A 14,580-nucleotide genomic window follows, 5' to 3' on the forward strand; every position below is an offset into this window, starting at 1 on the left:
GGAACCCTCTTCCAGCGAGCAGAAAACGGCCATGAGCTGCGGGCACCCTCCTCCCTCTGTCACATGATGGAGAGGTTATGGCGGGCTGTAGCCCACCCTCGTCCCGGCCTGGAGACGGAGGGCTGAGTGGACTGCACACCACACACCACCTGCTCTGAGGGGCGGCTGGGCTGCCACCTGGGCCCTCACTTCGTAAGCTAACGAGGACCAGCTGAGGAGTGGGGGCACGACCCTCCCAGCCTACTTGCCCAGGTTCCCTCCACATTGGCAGCTGAGAGCGTGGCCCTAGGATTGCAGCCTTTCCGTCCTGCTCCTGGCTCCTGAGAGATGCTGTGGGTTGGGGTCGGCCTGCAGACCACATGCCTCAGCGTCCCACGCCAGGGCTGCCGCTGCTGCTCTGTCCGTGCGGACGGGGGCCTGAGCCACAGGCCTGGCACTCGGGTGTTTGTTCCTGAAAATGAGGCAGCCTGGAGGGGGTGACCTGCTGGAGGTCACGGCCCACCCGTAGCTGCGTAAGGATAGGGCCCTCGTCTGCTGCCCCTTCCTTCTCAGCTGTCCATCCAGCCCCTTCCTCAGCTGTGGGTGGGGAGGGATCGCGGGGCGGGGCGGGGGGGGTTAGCGGAGGGCAGCTGGGAGTCCTCTCAGCGTCTCTCCCAGTGTCCCCGCCAGGCCCTGCTCCCGCCCCCGCTCCGGGTTCCAGCTTGGGTTTGCAGGACCGAGCTTGGCTCCTCCTCGGGGTCCTGGCGGAGAAAGTGCAGAGCAGCAGTTCCCTGCACAAAGCCGCACTGTTCTCAGCAAGTCCTCCCGGGAGCGGGATGCATTGTTTTCACATGATTCAGCAACACGTGGATGGGAAGGGCCCCTGGCAGGAGACCCCGCTGGGCCCACAGGGAGAAAGAAGGAAGGGTGGCAGGGCTTGAGTCGGGGGTCCTATCAGGGTCCTGGTAAGCGGGGCAGGGAGTACTGCTGCTTCTCTCTGCATGGCTGAGGCGCTCTCAGAGACCTTTCCTTCCTGCTCCCAAGGGGGAGCCCAAGCAAATGGACAGGAAATGGGGATGGGAGAGCTGGTCTCCATGGAGACAGGGCATCGAGTGGACAACAGCTCACGTGTATGTGCTAGAATCTTGAACATCACTGGGCAGACCTTGCAAATCCCCAAGTACCGGGCTCATGGGTGGTGTGGACCAGGGCTGGGGCTGTGCTGCTGTTTCCTGTTGTCTGTCCTGCACCCGTCACCCTCCATCCCCCACCCTCAGCTCCTGAAAAAACACATCTGCTCCGAGCAGTTTTCATGTCAGGCGTTTTTGACCCTGGCCTGAGTCTCGCTGGCCAAGTCTTGTCCTTACCCTGGACACCACAGCCCTGCCCCAGACGACTGTTGGCTCCTGGGGTTGGGGAGGTTTGGGGACCCTGGGGGTGGGTCTGGTCTCTCACAGCTGCTGCAGGGACAGAAGAAGCCCTCAGTTCCCTGCAGCATCACAGGGCTGTTTTTAATTACTTCATTTCCCTGAAAGCAGCGAATTTGAAGGAGGTCTGACTGAACAGGGCCTGGCCTTGAGGCCAGGGAAGGCAGGGCTGAGTGCTGGGGGAGCCCCAGGGCCGTGTCCACCACGGGGCAGCTGGGAAGGTGAGGGCTGGGTGCACAGTGAGGCCGGAGGGGCAGGTGGGGCTGCACGCTCCCACGGCCTTCTGGGCACCGGGCCACTGCTGACGCCATGCAGTCCTTGTGGCATCTCCCGGGCAGCTCTGCTGCACCCCGTTTCCACGTGCCATCCTGTAGGGAGGAACGTGGGGAAACTCCCCGAAACCTGGGGAGTCGGAGCAGTCCGCAGTTCATATGAGCACGACCTCCTTTCTAAATCACCATCCATCTACCCCCTGCCACTCTAGCTGGTGTGGTCTGTCTCCCCTCCAAAGAAGCAGATACAGCCCCATTACAAAGGCTTGCAGTGTCTTTACCATGCCCCCCACGGCCCCTTGAGATGATTTAGTTACATACAAGAAGTTAGGGATCCCTCAGTAATCCAGAGCAGGGCTCTGAAAAATGTAGTCATTTCATTACAGCTTTCACAGGGCAGAGCAGCAGGCTGTGTCTGGGGTGTCGACGCAGGAAGCGAGGCGCCCCTGGCTTTCCTGACTCTAGCCTTAAGGGTTAGTGGTGGCTGGGACGGAGGCTTCCCAATCCACCCTCCACTGGGACTTGGGACAAATTCATCAAATTTCAAAGGTTAAGGGGCCTCCGCCAGGTTGACCAGCCATATGGTGTCACTGTGTCCACACAAAAGGGACAAGAGACCCTCATCCCAGGAGGCAGCCTCGGGATGTAGTTGCAGGCGTTAAGCGAGGACTTTGGTAGCTCTGTGATTTGAGGGTGTAGCTGTCTGCACTTGTGGCACCTCTTCTCTGGGGAGGGTAGACAGAAGTGTGGAATCCTCCAGCCCTCCCCAGGTACCCCAGTGGAGCAGAGCACACCTGGAGAGCAGGGGTCCAGAGCCCAGCCTGGAGTAAGTGGGGGCTGGGTCTTGTCTGGTACAGAGTCGTTTCTTTCTGAGTTCCTCTCGAATGATTGGCGTGTGATTTTTCCCAGAGACAAGGAGATGGACCAAGTGACCCTCCTGCTCTCCAACCAGGGCTCCCATTCCGGGCACAGCAGCAGAGTGACCACCACCCACTCTTGATTGGGGCCAGTAGGGTCTTTGGCAAATGTACTGGCCAGTTGAAAGCCCCCAACCCCTCCCTTGCAACAGGTGGCTTTGGGACCATATGCGCCTCACTGGAGGGCCCACTGGGCACTTTCCATGAGGCCATGAGCAAGATTGAAGAGTGGGGGCGGGGGGGAGGCGCCTGTTAATGCCCTTCTCCCTGGGTGCCCCTCCCAGGTCTGAGCTGGAGGCTGCAGTAGATGTACTGGGCTGGGAGGGGACGGTGGGGTCTGCTGACATGAGCCACCCTTGCCACCCTGAGTCAGCACACAGATGGTTCAGGATTTTGACCTTGTATTTAGACGGATGTTTTTCCAAATCCTGGAGATTCCCGCACCTCTTCCAGGCAGACCCGTGATTTTTCCCTGAGCTGGAAGCCCTGCCTGGGCAGGCGCTGAGGGCTGGGGTGTTGAGTGTGTTGGGACAAGGCTGTGAACGTCTAAAAGTCAGAGTCCTAACATCCACGGGTTTACCGTGCTGTGGGGCCGGGAGCCCATGCCAGGCAGAGTGGCTCCGTGGGGAAAGGTCCTATAGAACATACCCATACATGTGGCACATGGGGTTCCTCCAGAGAGCAGTTGGGCCTGTGGCAAGATAGTCAAGATAATTCAACGAGTGTGAAACAAGCGTGCTTCTGAGAGGTAATTCTCTTTCGCCGCCCAGCTCCCCCATAGACTGTGCTCAGCTTGTTCTTAATCTCCCCGATGAGGTCCGCGGACACAGGAGGACTCAGATGTGGGGTGGGGGAGATTCTTGACTCCGTCTGGGCTGGTCGAGGGTGCTGCTCCTCCGAGCCGGCCCCAGCCACACCGTGTGCTGGGGACACCCAAGGTTTCCTGCCAGCCCCCTCCCCGTCCCCTCCCCCCAGAGCAGTGGCAGTCTGGCCTCCGTTGGTTTTGCCTGGGCTGTCGTCATCTCTCGGAGTCTGAACGTAGCCTGTGTTCTTTGGATCATCCTCCGCAACTTTGACTTTCCACCCACCCCGTTCTTTTCCATCCCAAATCTGGCTGGGCCGACTAGGGATTGTTTTTGCAGGCTCCTACCGGGGGAAGTGACGTCATGTGGTGTCCACAGCCCAAGGGGTGGAGGCAGGGGCTTTGTGGTTGCATGTGCTTTGAATTAAGTCCACGGTTGTGCATTCCAGTAGCCAACATCTGGTGGTGAATTCATCAGCCAGTGTATCACCCTTGATCTCAAACCCAGATGTTGTGTTAACGGCAGAAGGGAACGAGGAAAAAATCTGAGCAGCCCAGGGAGAGGCCATCATTTTTGGGTGCAAATCAGTTAGAACGGGAATCTTTATGAAGACTCTCCCTCCTGCTGCTGCCTCTGGCTCTTCGGGGAGGGGTGGGGTTGGGGGTGGACAGGACATAAGCTGATCCCCCACCCCAGGGCCAAATACCAGGCCCAGCATGCAGTAGGTGTTTGGTAAACATGAGTCCATGCCTCGATTTTAATTTCTTACCAGATTCTTTGGGTCTCTTTGCTTCTCCCCAGCCCTGCCCTTTAAATGGCCTGGGACTCAGAGAGGCCCATCCCTCACTTGGCGTGGCCTCCAGTCCGGAGCTCAGGGTGATGCCCATCATGCTGGGTGCAGGAAACGCATTTCTGCATTGTCAGGCGGATTCTTAACCCCTGCGCCACCTAGGAAGCCCAGGAAACGCATTTCTGGAAAGCTCTCCTTGCCTCCTTCTCTGTCTGCCGCTGGCGGTTGCAAACAGTGTGCTCCTCTGTTTTCCTGTCCATCATCTATCTTCTTGCCCAGGGAAGCTCTCCTTGAAGGCAGGGTCTGTTACTGAAGACTTTCCCACACCTTCCCCTTTGTTCCCTTTGGGCAACAGGAGGGGGCCAGTGCTTTTCGGATTTGTACTTAAAAGGGAGTCCGGCTCAGAGCCCTGAGCTTGGCATGGAAGGCAGTCCCCACTCTGGCTCTTGCTGGGGGCAGAAAGCTGAGGGTCAGGACTCTGCAGCTGAGCCAACTGGGGTCCACTGTGCTGCCAACCCGCCTGCCCACCCGCCCTCCCTCCCTCCCTCCCTTGTGGGGCCTGTGCATCTGTTCCCCCTCTGGTCTCCTATCTGTAGCTTGCCTGTGAGAGCCTCTGGCTGTGATTGGTTCATTTGCCAACGCTTGCGTGTGTCCCCCCACCCCCACCCCATGCAGAGTGGTGCTGAGCCCAGATGGTACCCGCTCCCCTGAGCAGCTCAGCGCTGTGGATCCCTCACACCTACATAGACAGGTGTGTGCCCAGCATCTCTCCTTTGTGGTTGGAGGGTGTTGATGCTTTGGGGAAGGTTTCCATAGAACTGGGCCTTCTTTTCTCTCTTGCTTCTTACTTTCTTTCCTTCCATTCGCTTCCATTTTGTAAAATACTGAGTTTCCCACTCAGAATTCAAAGACCCTGAAGAATCTGAATTCCTGTGCTGCGTGGACAAGCCCAGGTGGAGATCCTCCCCACGCCACCCTCCACCTCCCTGCAGGCAGCTGGCAGCCCAGGGGCCAGGGAACATTCTAGTCTTAATTCTGGACCCTGGATTCAACCAATCTCTTCCTTTCTGACAGTTTTTAAAAGGCAAGTGTGTGGTCTGTAGCCCCAAAGCAGGTACATCAGGAAGCAGCATCAGACCCAGACCTGGGCTCCCTGCTGCCAGAGTGGGCTCCCCGGGCCTCAGCGGTGAGCATGGCGCAGCTCTCCTAACCCCTCACCCCCAGGAGTGCGAGAATTTGAGCCATTCTTCTCGGAGGTGCTGTTTTTGTTCCGTCCTGAACTACACGTGCGTCTTGGGTCAGGCACCGCGCGTGTCACGTGTCCCCCATCTCTTAGACCTCCCACACCCTGACGGTGTGCAGATACCGGCGGTGGTGTCTCCCTTTCAGACATAAGCAGCTGAGTCCCCGGGAGGTCAGGGAATTTCCCAGAGGCTACACAGCGGGGAGGGGCTACAGCAGGATGGAGCCCCTGTGCTGCCTCCTTTCCAATAAGGACTGCCTGGGAGCCTCAGGAGCTTTTATAAGAGAAAAATGCATGGACTTTAATGTGTGGAATGGACTGGAGTCTCTTGGCTGTTTGGGAGTAGTTTTTGTTTTCTTTTCTTTTTTTGTTTTTTTTTTTAATTTCGTTGAAGTATAGTTGATTTACAATGTTGTTAATTTCTGCTGTACAGCAAAGTGATTCAGGTATACATATATATATTCTTTTTCATATTCTTTTCCATTTATGATTTATCACAGGATATTGAATATAGTTCCCTGTGCTCTACAGTAGGACCTTGTTTTTTATCCATCCTATATATAATAGTTTGCATCTGCTAATCCCAAACTCCCGATCTCTTCCCCCCTGCCCTTGGCAACCACAAGTCTGTTCTCTATGTCTATGAATCTGTTTCTGTTTCATAAATATGTTCATTTGTGTCATATTTTAGTTTCCACATATAAGCGATAGCATATGGTGTTTGTTTGTCTCTGTCTGACTGACTTCACTTAGTGTGATAATCTCTAGGTCCATCCATGTTGCTGCAAATGGCATTACTTTGTTCTTTTCTACAGCTGAGTAGTATCCCATTGTATATATGTACCACATCTTCTTTATCCATTCATCTGTCTATGGACATTCAGGTTGTTTCCATATCTTGGCTATTGTGAATAGTGCTGCTATGAACATAGGAGTGCGTGTATCTTTTTTTTTTAATTGAGGTATAGTTATTTTACAATGTTGTGTTAGTTTCTACTGTACAGCGAAGTGGAGTTCCCTGTGCTATACAGCAGGTTCTCATTAGTTATCTATTTTATACATATTAGTGTATGCATGTCAATCCCAAACTCCCAATCCATCCCACCCACAACCCACCCCTGCTTTCTCCCCTTGGTGTCCATACATTTGTTCTCTATATCTGTCTCTATTTCTGCCTTGCAGACCGGTTTATCTGTACCATTTTTCTAGATTCCACATTTAGGCATTAATATATGATATTTTTTTTCTCTTTCTGACTCACTTCACTCTGTATGACAGTCTCTAGATCCATCCATGTCTCTACAAATGACCCAATTTTATTCCCTTTTATGGCTGAGTAACATTCCATTGTATATATGTACCACATCTTCTTTATCCATTTGTCTGTCAGTGGACATTTAGGTTGCTTCCATGTCCTGGCTATTGTAAATAGTGCTGCAATGAATATTGGGGTGCATGTGCCTTTTTTAATTATGGTTTTCTCTGGGTATATGCCTAGCAGTGGGATTGCTGGGTCATATGGTAATTCTACTTTTAGTTTTTTGAGGAACCTTCATACTGTTTTCCGTAGTGGCTGTACCAGTTTACATTCCCACCAACAGTGCAAGAGAGTTCCCTTTTCTCCACAGCCTCTCTAGCATGTTATTTGTAGACTTTTTAATGTAGGCCATTCTGACCAGTGTGAGGTGATACCTCATTGTAGTATTGATTTTTTTGCTTATTTTCTGATGGCCAGCAGTGTGTTTATTGAACACCTGTGATGCAGTAAGTATTGTGCAGGGTGCTGGACCTCTGAAAAGCAGTGTCAAAATGTTCCAGAAAGCATGCAGAATTGGGTGTACTATAGTAAAATCTGGCAGCATTGCTTCTTCTAGAACTGTTGTCTCCTTTGGATGTTCCTGGTTCGTTTGACATCACGTGCTAAGAACGATGCTGCAGAAGAGCAAACTCATGACAGAGCTAATCTGATGTTTACTGATTTGCATAAACATTTTTTTTGTGCAGCGTTGCAATTAAGTGTAGATAAAAAGACAAACCTAACCTGTGCTGCCATCCAAGTGTCTCAGGTTCAGCTCAGCAAATAATGAGCCCTAACTGTTCCATGGTTAGAACGTAGCTTCTGCCTGTTAGAAACTCCCAGGGTGCTGAGCAGACAGGTACAGGTGTTTACAGCAGAGTGGTCGAGAGATGTGGAATATACCAAGTGCTACGGGAAGACAAGATTTCCCAGAGGGAAGATGGAGAAGGGCTATTTCAGCTGGGTCTTGAAGGTTGAATAGAAGTTCTCCAGGCAGAGAGAGGGAGATGGCATTCCGGGCAGAAGAAACTTGCCTGTCTAGAGGTATAGGCACCCCAGGGCAGCCTCAGATTCAGGGAGTATTATGGACTGGTGGAACAGCAAGAGCAGGCAGCCAAAATAGTCACTGGCTGGTAGCACGTTGCAAAGGGTCTTCTGTTTTACATGAGGGCAGTGGGTGGCCAAGGAAGATGTTTGAACTGGTTGGGACATGACTATGAAAAGATAACACATGCTGGGGTAGGAAGATGGGTAGGAGGTGGGAGGAGACGTTGGGATCAGATTGACCTGCTACAAAGGGCAAGGCCCTCTGTTCTGGGGTGGCCCACTGGCTGGCATTTCCTACATGTGGCTTTGTAGGTCGGGGCCTGGCTCAGCCTGGGAAACAGGAACCTGTGGCCTCGGCCAGTCATGACTCAGCGCCGACAGAAGAAAAAATAAGGATGGGTTTGGGGCTGGGTGGGGCGCTGGGGCTGTGGCGTGGGGCTCTGGTGCCAGCCTGGGACCCAGAGAGCATTTGGGGGATCCAGGGGGGATGGGCACAGATGGGGGTCCATGTGCCTGGGCCTCCCTGCTCTACGGGAAAAGACAGCCCTGGCCGGGGGCTCTGAGATTCCAGCTGCCCATTGCGGGGGTGGGAGATGGGAGGCTCCTCTGAGCCAGATGCTGTCTGCTTGTTGTTTCTCTGTTTCACTCACACCCACACTCATGTGACACTCATGCAGAATGACCCTGAGCAGCCGAATCTTGGAGGACAAAGCTTTTAAAGCCATTAAAACAGGCCGTGCCACCAGCTGATAAGCCTTGAAATGAGAAAAGGGAGGGCTGTGCCCAAGTGACAGGGTGAACTGCTGATCCTCGCCCCGTCAGGTTACGGGGCGGAGCAGAGTCCTGGCTTAATTGCTAGTAGGAAGCCCTGGGGTACGTGGCCCTCGAGCAGCCTCAGACCCTGGGGAGCATTCTGGAGCCTTCCCAGGCTGACCTCTTCCCCTCTCCTTCATCTCGTGTCAAGGTCCAGGATCAGCCTTCTTACTATTTGGCCTTTTTCCTTGGCTTCTGTCCCTTATGTCTGCTAGAGATGCTCTTGAACGTCTCCTCCTCCCATTCGATGCCCTTTGGGTTAAAATGCTGGACCTTTCTCTGCCGTGCCTGATAAAATGTATGTTATTATAAAGAATCATCCCCAGGACTTTCTCAGGGACACATAGAGGACAGATTTAGCAGGCTGGCAGGATAGACCTTTTAGATGGAAGACCCCCCAACCTAGGTATGATGGAGCCTCTTGTAGGAAGGTAACTCCCCCTCTGCCTTCAGCCTGAGAAAGCCTGATTGCCAGTAGGCTATGGGTGGGAGGGGGCAGGGAGGAGGGGAACTCTCACCATCCTTAGCTGTGTGATCAGGATTGCAGGCCAGTCAGTGTGCTTATCTGCTTCCCCAGCCACGATACATACACATTGGAGTAAAAAAAAAAAAGCCCCAGAGCACTCAAGCGTGACATCAACATCGAGATGTGTTCAAATCAGAGACGGGCGCAGCCGCCCCCGGTCGTGAGGGACAAGAGCTTCTGCTCTGGGGCCCTGTCGACAGAGGGTTCCAGCTTCACTCCTGGCCTACCCCCTCGGGATGGAGCCCGACACTGTGCCCGGGGCTAGGATCACCTTGCCCCTCGCCTCCCACCTCCCTGCTGCCCCTTCCCCCTCCTCAGAGCCAGGATAGTCTTGCGGGGACTCTGCTCACCTCTGTGTCTTTGTTTTGCAGTGATCAGGGCCAAAGCGGTCAGTGCAAAGGAGGTGGACTCTGGGAATGACATCTACGGCAACCCCATCAAGCGGATTCAGTATGAGATCAAACAAATAAAGGTAACAGTGACCGTCCCCGGGTTGCTCTGTTGGACAGAGCTGCGGGAGGTTTGGGAGCAGGGCCGGGGACCAGGCGGTGTCCCTAGAACTTGATCCAGCCATGTATGGAGCAGACCGCTAGGAGCAAGGGTGCCAAGCCACAAGTGGTTCTGATTTTCCTTAAACCGTAAATGCTGAGAAGTTGTGTGGACACGGTGAGTTCCCACTGGCTAGGTTATCTCAGAAATGCATCACCTTCATTTTGGTGGATGTAAATCAGTGGCAGAGCCTCAGTGTCACGTTACCAATTTCGCAGCGTCTGTGGAATATTCCACGAGCGCCACTCCAGCTCTCCATGGTGGGTTCAAAGGCAGTGGGAACCTGGCCGTTGCCTCTGGGAGCCCTCAGCCAATGTGAGAGCAGATGACCTAATTCCCCCAAACTGCAGGTGGGCTCTAGTCTTGCCTGGTTAGCTTTACGTTCTAAGAGGAGGAGGAATTTGGAAAGAGGTGGACTCCTGTGGACAGGTGTGCTGGGGCAGCTTCTTGAGAGAGGGGAGTTGAGGAAGAAATGGGCACGGCAGCCTGACCAGTGATGGAGAAGATGCTTCTGCACGTGGGGGAGAGATGGGAGGCATTGGTGGCTGCAGACCGAGGGGGTGGTGGCGTTTGTTAGTTTTTCAGAATGTTGGTTGTGTTCAAGGTCATATGGCAAGGAGCCTGTATTTGGGAGGGAGGGAGGGGAGGATGTGGGGAGAGGTTGGGAGGACAGGACGAGGGCTAATGGAAGGTTATTGTTGTTGACGATAACTAGCTTGGTCTATAAGAGGGAAGAAGATTCTAGACTCCAGCTGGAGGGAGAGCTTTGTGACCTGGTTAGTAGTTGTGGCCATGCATAATTAATTTTGTTACAAAAACAAAAAATAGAAAATAAATGTTACCAGAAGGTCAAAGAAGTGGTTGATCATCACATCTGTATCACTTAAAGAGGTGATCCAGTGTCTCAGGGCCTACATCTCTATTTATGAAGCAGGAAAGACAGTTATCTCTGCTCTCATGATGCATTGAGGGGTGGTGAAAAGGCAGGTGTTGACACCAAGAAAGCGCTTTCAACCCTTTGGTGACAGACATCATTTATAACCTTTCTTGGCATGGGTTGGGGTGTAGCTGTTGCAAAGCCGGTTCATTGTGACACTGGGATGACCCTGTTCCATTTGAGTTTGCTGGTTGAAACTCTCCCCCCAAAACCAGACAACGCTATTAATCTTGGTTTAGCCACAACGAGAGTCCTGATGTGGTTCGTGTGGAATCGTGGAGCCCGCGTGTCTGCGTTCTGTAGCCGTGTTTAGCCTCCTCTGTTGTGGGGTCCTGGTGCCTGCGTGCTCCCTCTTCCGTTACCCCACCCCCACTTACCCAGTTTCCAGTAGGCTGCACCCCCAAAACCAGGGTGGAGGGCGGTTCGCAGCCCACACTCACATCCCCACCTGTCACTGTCCCTGGTAGGGCAGCAGGAATTCCCTGGCTGTGGCTTTCTCACTTCCTGCCCAGGCACTGGAACAATACACCCCTTCACCTGGGCAGCAGGTCTATTCCCAAGAGGCTGTAAGAAAATCACAAGTCGAAAAGTTGACTCCACTTGCCCAGTTACATCCTAATTGGGAGGTACCTCTCTGCTCTGGTCCCCATCAAGTAGCCGGTGCTTGACCAAAATTCCTGGAAATAGACACAAGTGGCAGTCCTCCATGATGGGTCAGAATCACCTGAAGATACACAAGTCCCTCTCCAGAGATTCTGAGATGACCTCACAGGTGGTAGGGAGAGCAGGTGTGTTGTCTGAGGGGGGTCCCTCTGGATGACAGTCTCATGCCCAGCTTGGTGACAGCTGCCACATTAAGCAGTAAATCAGAGTGACTCCAGGGACTCCTGTGCATTAGGAATGGTCATCTGTCTTCCCGGTACATCTCCATCCCCTTTTCCTTGCTGGCAGTACCACGGGTGCAGGTTGGGACACCCTGCCGTGTTCAGGATGGGAATGGGATTTGCTGGCTGTGCTGCCCACCTTCACGTCACACTCCTCATTCTCCTCTTTCCAGATGTTCAAGGGACCTGACAAGGACATAGAGTTTATCTACACGGCCCCCTCCTCCGCAGTGTGCGGGGTCTCGCTGGACATTGGAGGAAAGAAGGAGTATCTCATTGCAGGTGTGTATGTGGATACGGGTGTGGAGCGTTCTTCGAGACCGTCCAGGGGCTGGGAGGTGGGGTGGCTCGAGGTGGAACAGAGCCCTGACCACACGCACAGTGCTATTCGGAAGTCTCGGGGATTCCCTGCCTTTTCCCATCAGAAAATTAGTGAATTTTCTCCTGTCCTCAGCATTCCCCTTGTTAGAACAGTGGAACCAATGTGACTTGACGAGAAGAAACAAAGTAAACCTGTATTCATAGGAACTTTGAGATCAGGGACACAGTGAGGTGAGATGCTGGCAGAGCTCAAGGCTGGACAGGAAGTGGGAAAGGAGAGTTGAAACCTTGTTTTAAGTCTCTTGATATTATTATGCGTGCTACACACCCGCTCCTTTGTTCATCGTATCGCTCTTTTTTTATTGTGATAAAATACATATAACATAAAATTTACCATTTTAGCCTTTTTTAGGTGTACAGTTCAGTGGCATGAAGCACATTCACATTGTTGTACAACCATCACCACCATCCGTCTGCAGAACTCTCATCGTCCCAAACTGAAACTCCATGCCTGTTAAACTCCCCCTCCCCCAAGCTCCCTCCGTTCTGCTTTCTGTCTCTGTGAATCTGACTCCTCTAGGGACCTCATATAAGTGGAATCCTCCAGCATTTGTCCTTTTATGATGGGCTGATTTCACTGAGCGTAATGTCCTCAAGGGTCAGCCACGTTGCAGCAAGTGTCAGAATTTCCTCCTTTTTTCAGGCTGGATAATATACCATTGTATGGATAGACCACGTTTTGTTTATTGTTGCATCTCTTTTAAAAATTGTATTCTTTTATTCTTACGTAAAACGATTTCCCTTTACTTCTTTCTACTGCCTCCTCTGCCCACCCAGCTAGGCTTGCACCGCGGGGGTCCAGAGTAGCATTCCTTACAGTCAGCACTATTGACATTTGAGATCAGTTCGTTCTTCGTTGGGGGGGCTTTTCCTATGCATGTAGGATATTTAGCTACATCCCTGGCTTCTACCCCACGAATTGCTCTAACATCCTCCTCCCAGTCGTGGGGTCTCCTGCATCACCACATGTTCCTGGTGGGGGCAGAATCACCCTGGGTTGAGACCCACTGGTCTAACAGAACCTCCAGTGATGTCGGAAGTGCTCTATGCCTGTACTGTCCAGTATGGCGGCCACGAGCCACACGTGGCTACTGAGCATGTGAGCTGTGGCTGGTGCAACTGAGGGGCTGGGGCTTTCATTTTACTTCATTGCAGTTGATTTAAACGCAAATGTGAACAGCCACCTGCAGCTGGTGGCCACTGGACGGGCCAGTGCTATCTGTGTCAGCTAAGGAACCTCACTGTCCTCTTCTAGGGAAAGTAAGAGTCGGTTCACAAACTTAAGAAAAAAAGAAGAGACAGGACACCTCCCCTACACCGACACCATATTTTGTTCCAAAAATCCCAATTTAGTCATAAAAATAATTCCAAATCCAGATCTCCCTGATTTGGGGGATCTTCTTCTGTCCAGGTTATCTCACATATTTCAGCATGTTTAGCGGGTGCCTGCTAGGTGCCTAGCTCTGTGCTCGACGTGGCAGGAGGTTCAGGAGGCGAGATGCTGGGGCCCTGCTGTCAGGAAGCCCATGTTCCCACCTGGTGGGACAGGAGAAGAAATTAGAAAGTAAGACAGGTTTTGCATGTGGGGAAATGTGACTAGCGAGTGAATGCTTAAAAGGTACAAAGAGGCAGAGGCCCTAGCAGGTGCCAGGACCCAGAAGATGTAGTGTCGGGAGGAGGTGTGGACCTTGGCTGTGCAGGGGCAGGGCTGCAGGGAAGGAGGCGCAGTGGGGCCGAGGAGGCTTCTGGAATCCCTCGTTGGACAATACCTCCCTCCCTTCCTCAAAACGCTCACTTCCAGCCCCTGCTTCACTTCCGGTTTCTTTGTTGTTACCTCAAGACTTTTGTCTCTCTCCTTGGGGATAATGAGAGATTTTTTTCTATCTTTTATAGGCCCTTCTGAATTTCCTAAATGTTTTATTTTGATCATCTATTATTTTTTAACAACTTTATTGAGATATAATTCACACAGCATACAATTCACCCATTTAAAGTGTATAATTCAAGGGTCTGCGTGTATTTACAGAGGTGTGCAACCTTCACCATGATGAAAAAGAAACCCTGTACCTTTTAGCTATTACCTTCCTAACCCCTGTTCTCTCCCAACCCCCAGCTCTCAGAAACCACTAATCTTTCTGTCTTTATAGATTTCTTTACTCTGGACTTTCTTATGAATGGAATTCTGTAATATATGGTCCTTTGTGTTGGGCTTCGTTGGGCACAATGTTTTTATAAAGTTTTTTAATGTTTTTAATGTTTCATTCATGTTGTAACATGTATCAGAACTTCACTCCTTTTTATGGCTGGATAATATTCCATTGCGTGGATGTACTACACCTTGCCTATCCATTCAGCGTTTCATTGGGGTTATTTCTGCCTTTTGTCTATTATGAGTATTGCCGCTCTGAACACATGTGTGCAAGCTTTTGCCTGGACTGTGTATTTTCATTTCTCTTGTGTAGATACCTAGGAGTGGAATTGCAGGATCTGCGGTGACTCTGTGTTTAACCATTTGAGGAACTGCCAGGCTGTTTTCCAAAACAGCTGCACCATTTCACATTTGCAGTATCTATTGTTTTTACAATAGGAAAAATAACATCAAATGGAGAAGCAGACAAGGACAAAATCACAATGTAGAGAGCTGACAGCCTGACCGTGACATCACAGTAGCACAGGAGACGGCACTAGTGGAGACACAACTGGTGCAGGGACTTA

The 14,580-nt window shown here is 52.0% G+C and overlaps 1 protein-coding gene across 2 annotated transcripts in view; it reads left to right on the forward strand.

Annotated features, from left to right (window-relative positions):
- Positions 1-14,580, forward strand: part of TIMP2 (TIMP metallopeptidase inhibitor 2) — a 50,585-nt gene that overhangs the window by 26,082 nt on the left and 9,923 nt on the right. For both annotated transcript variants that reach the window (XM_057715902.1, XM_057715904.1), the window contains exons 2-3: positions 9,486-9,586; positions 11,658-11,766. In XM_057715902.1, coding sequence (XP_057571885.1) covers positions 9,486-9,586; positions 11,658-11,766 — 210 coding nt within the window. The remainder of the gene's footprint in view (positions 1-9,485; positions 9,587-11,657; positions 11,767-14,580) is intronic.

Source organism: Hippopotamus amphibius, chromosome 17 (genome assembly GCF_030028045.1).
Source record: "Hippopotamus amphibius kiboko isolate mHipAmp2 chromosome 17, mHipAmp2.hap2, whole genome shotgun sequence".
In the NCBI taxonomy this organism is placed as follows: domain Eukaryota; kingdom Metazoa; phylum Chordata; class Mammalia; order Artiodactyla; family Hippopotamidae; genus Hippopotamus; species Hippopotamus amphibius.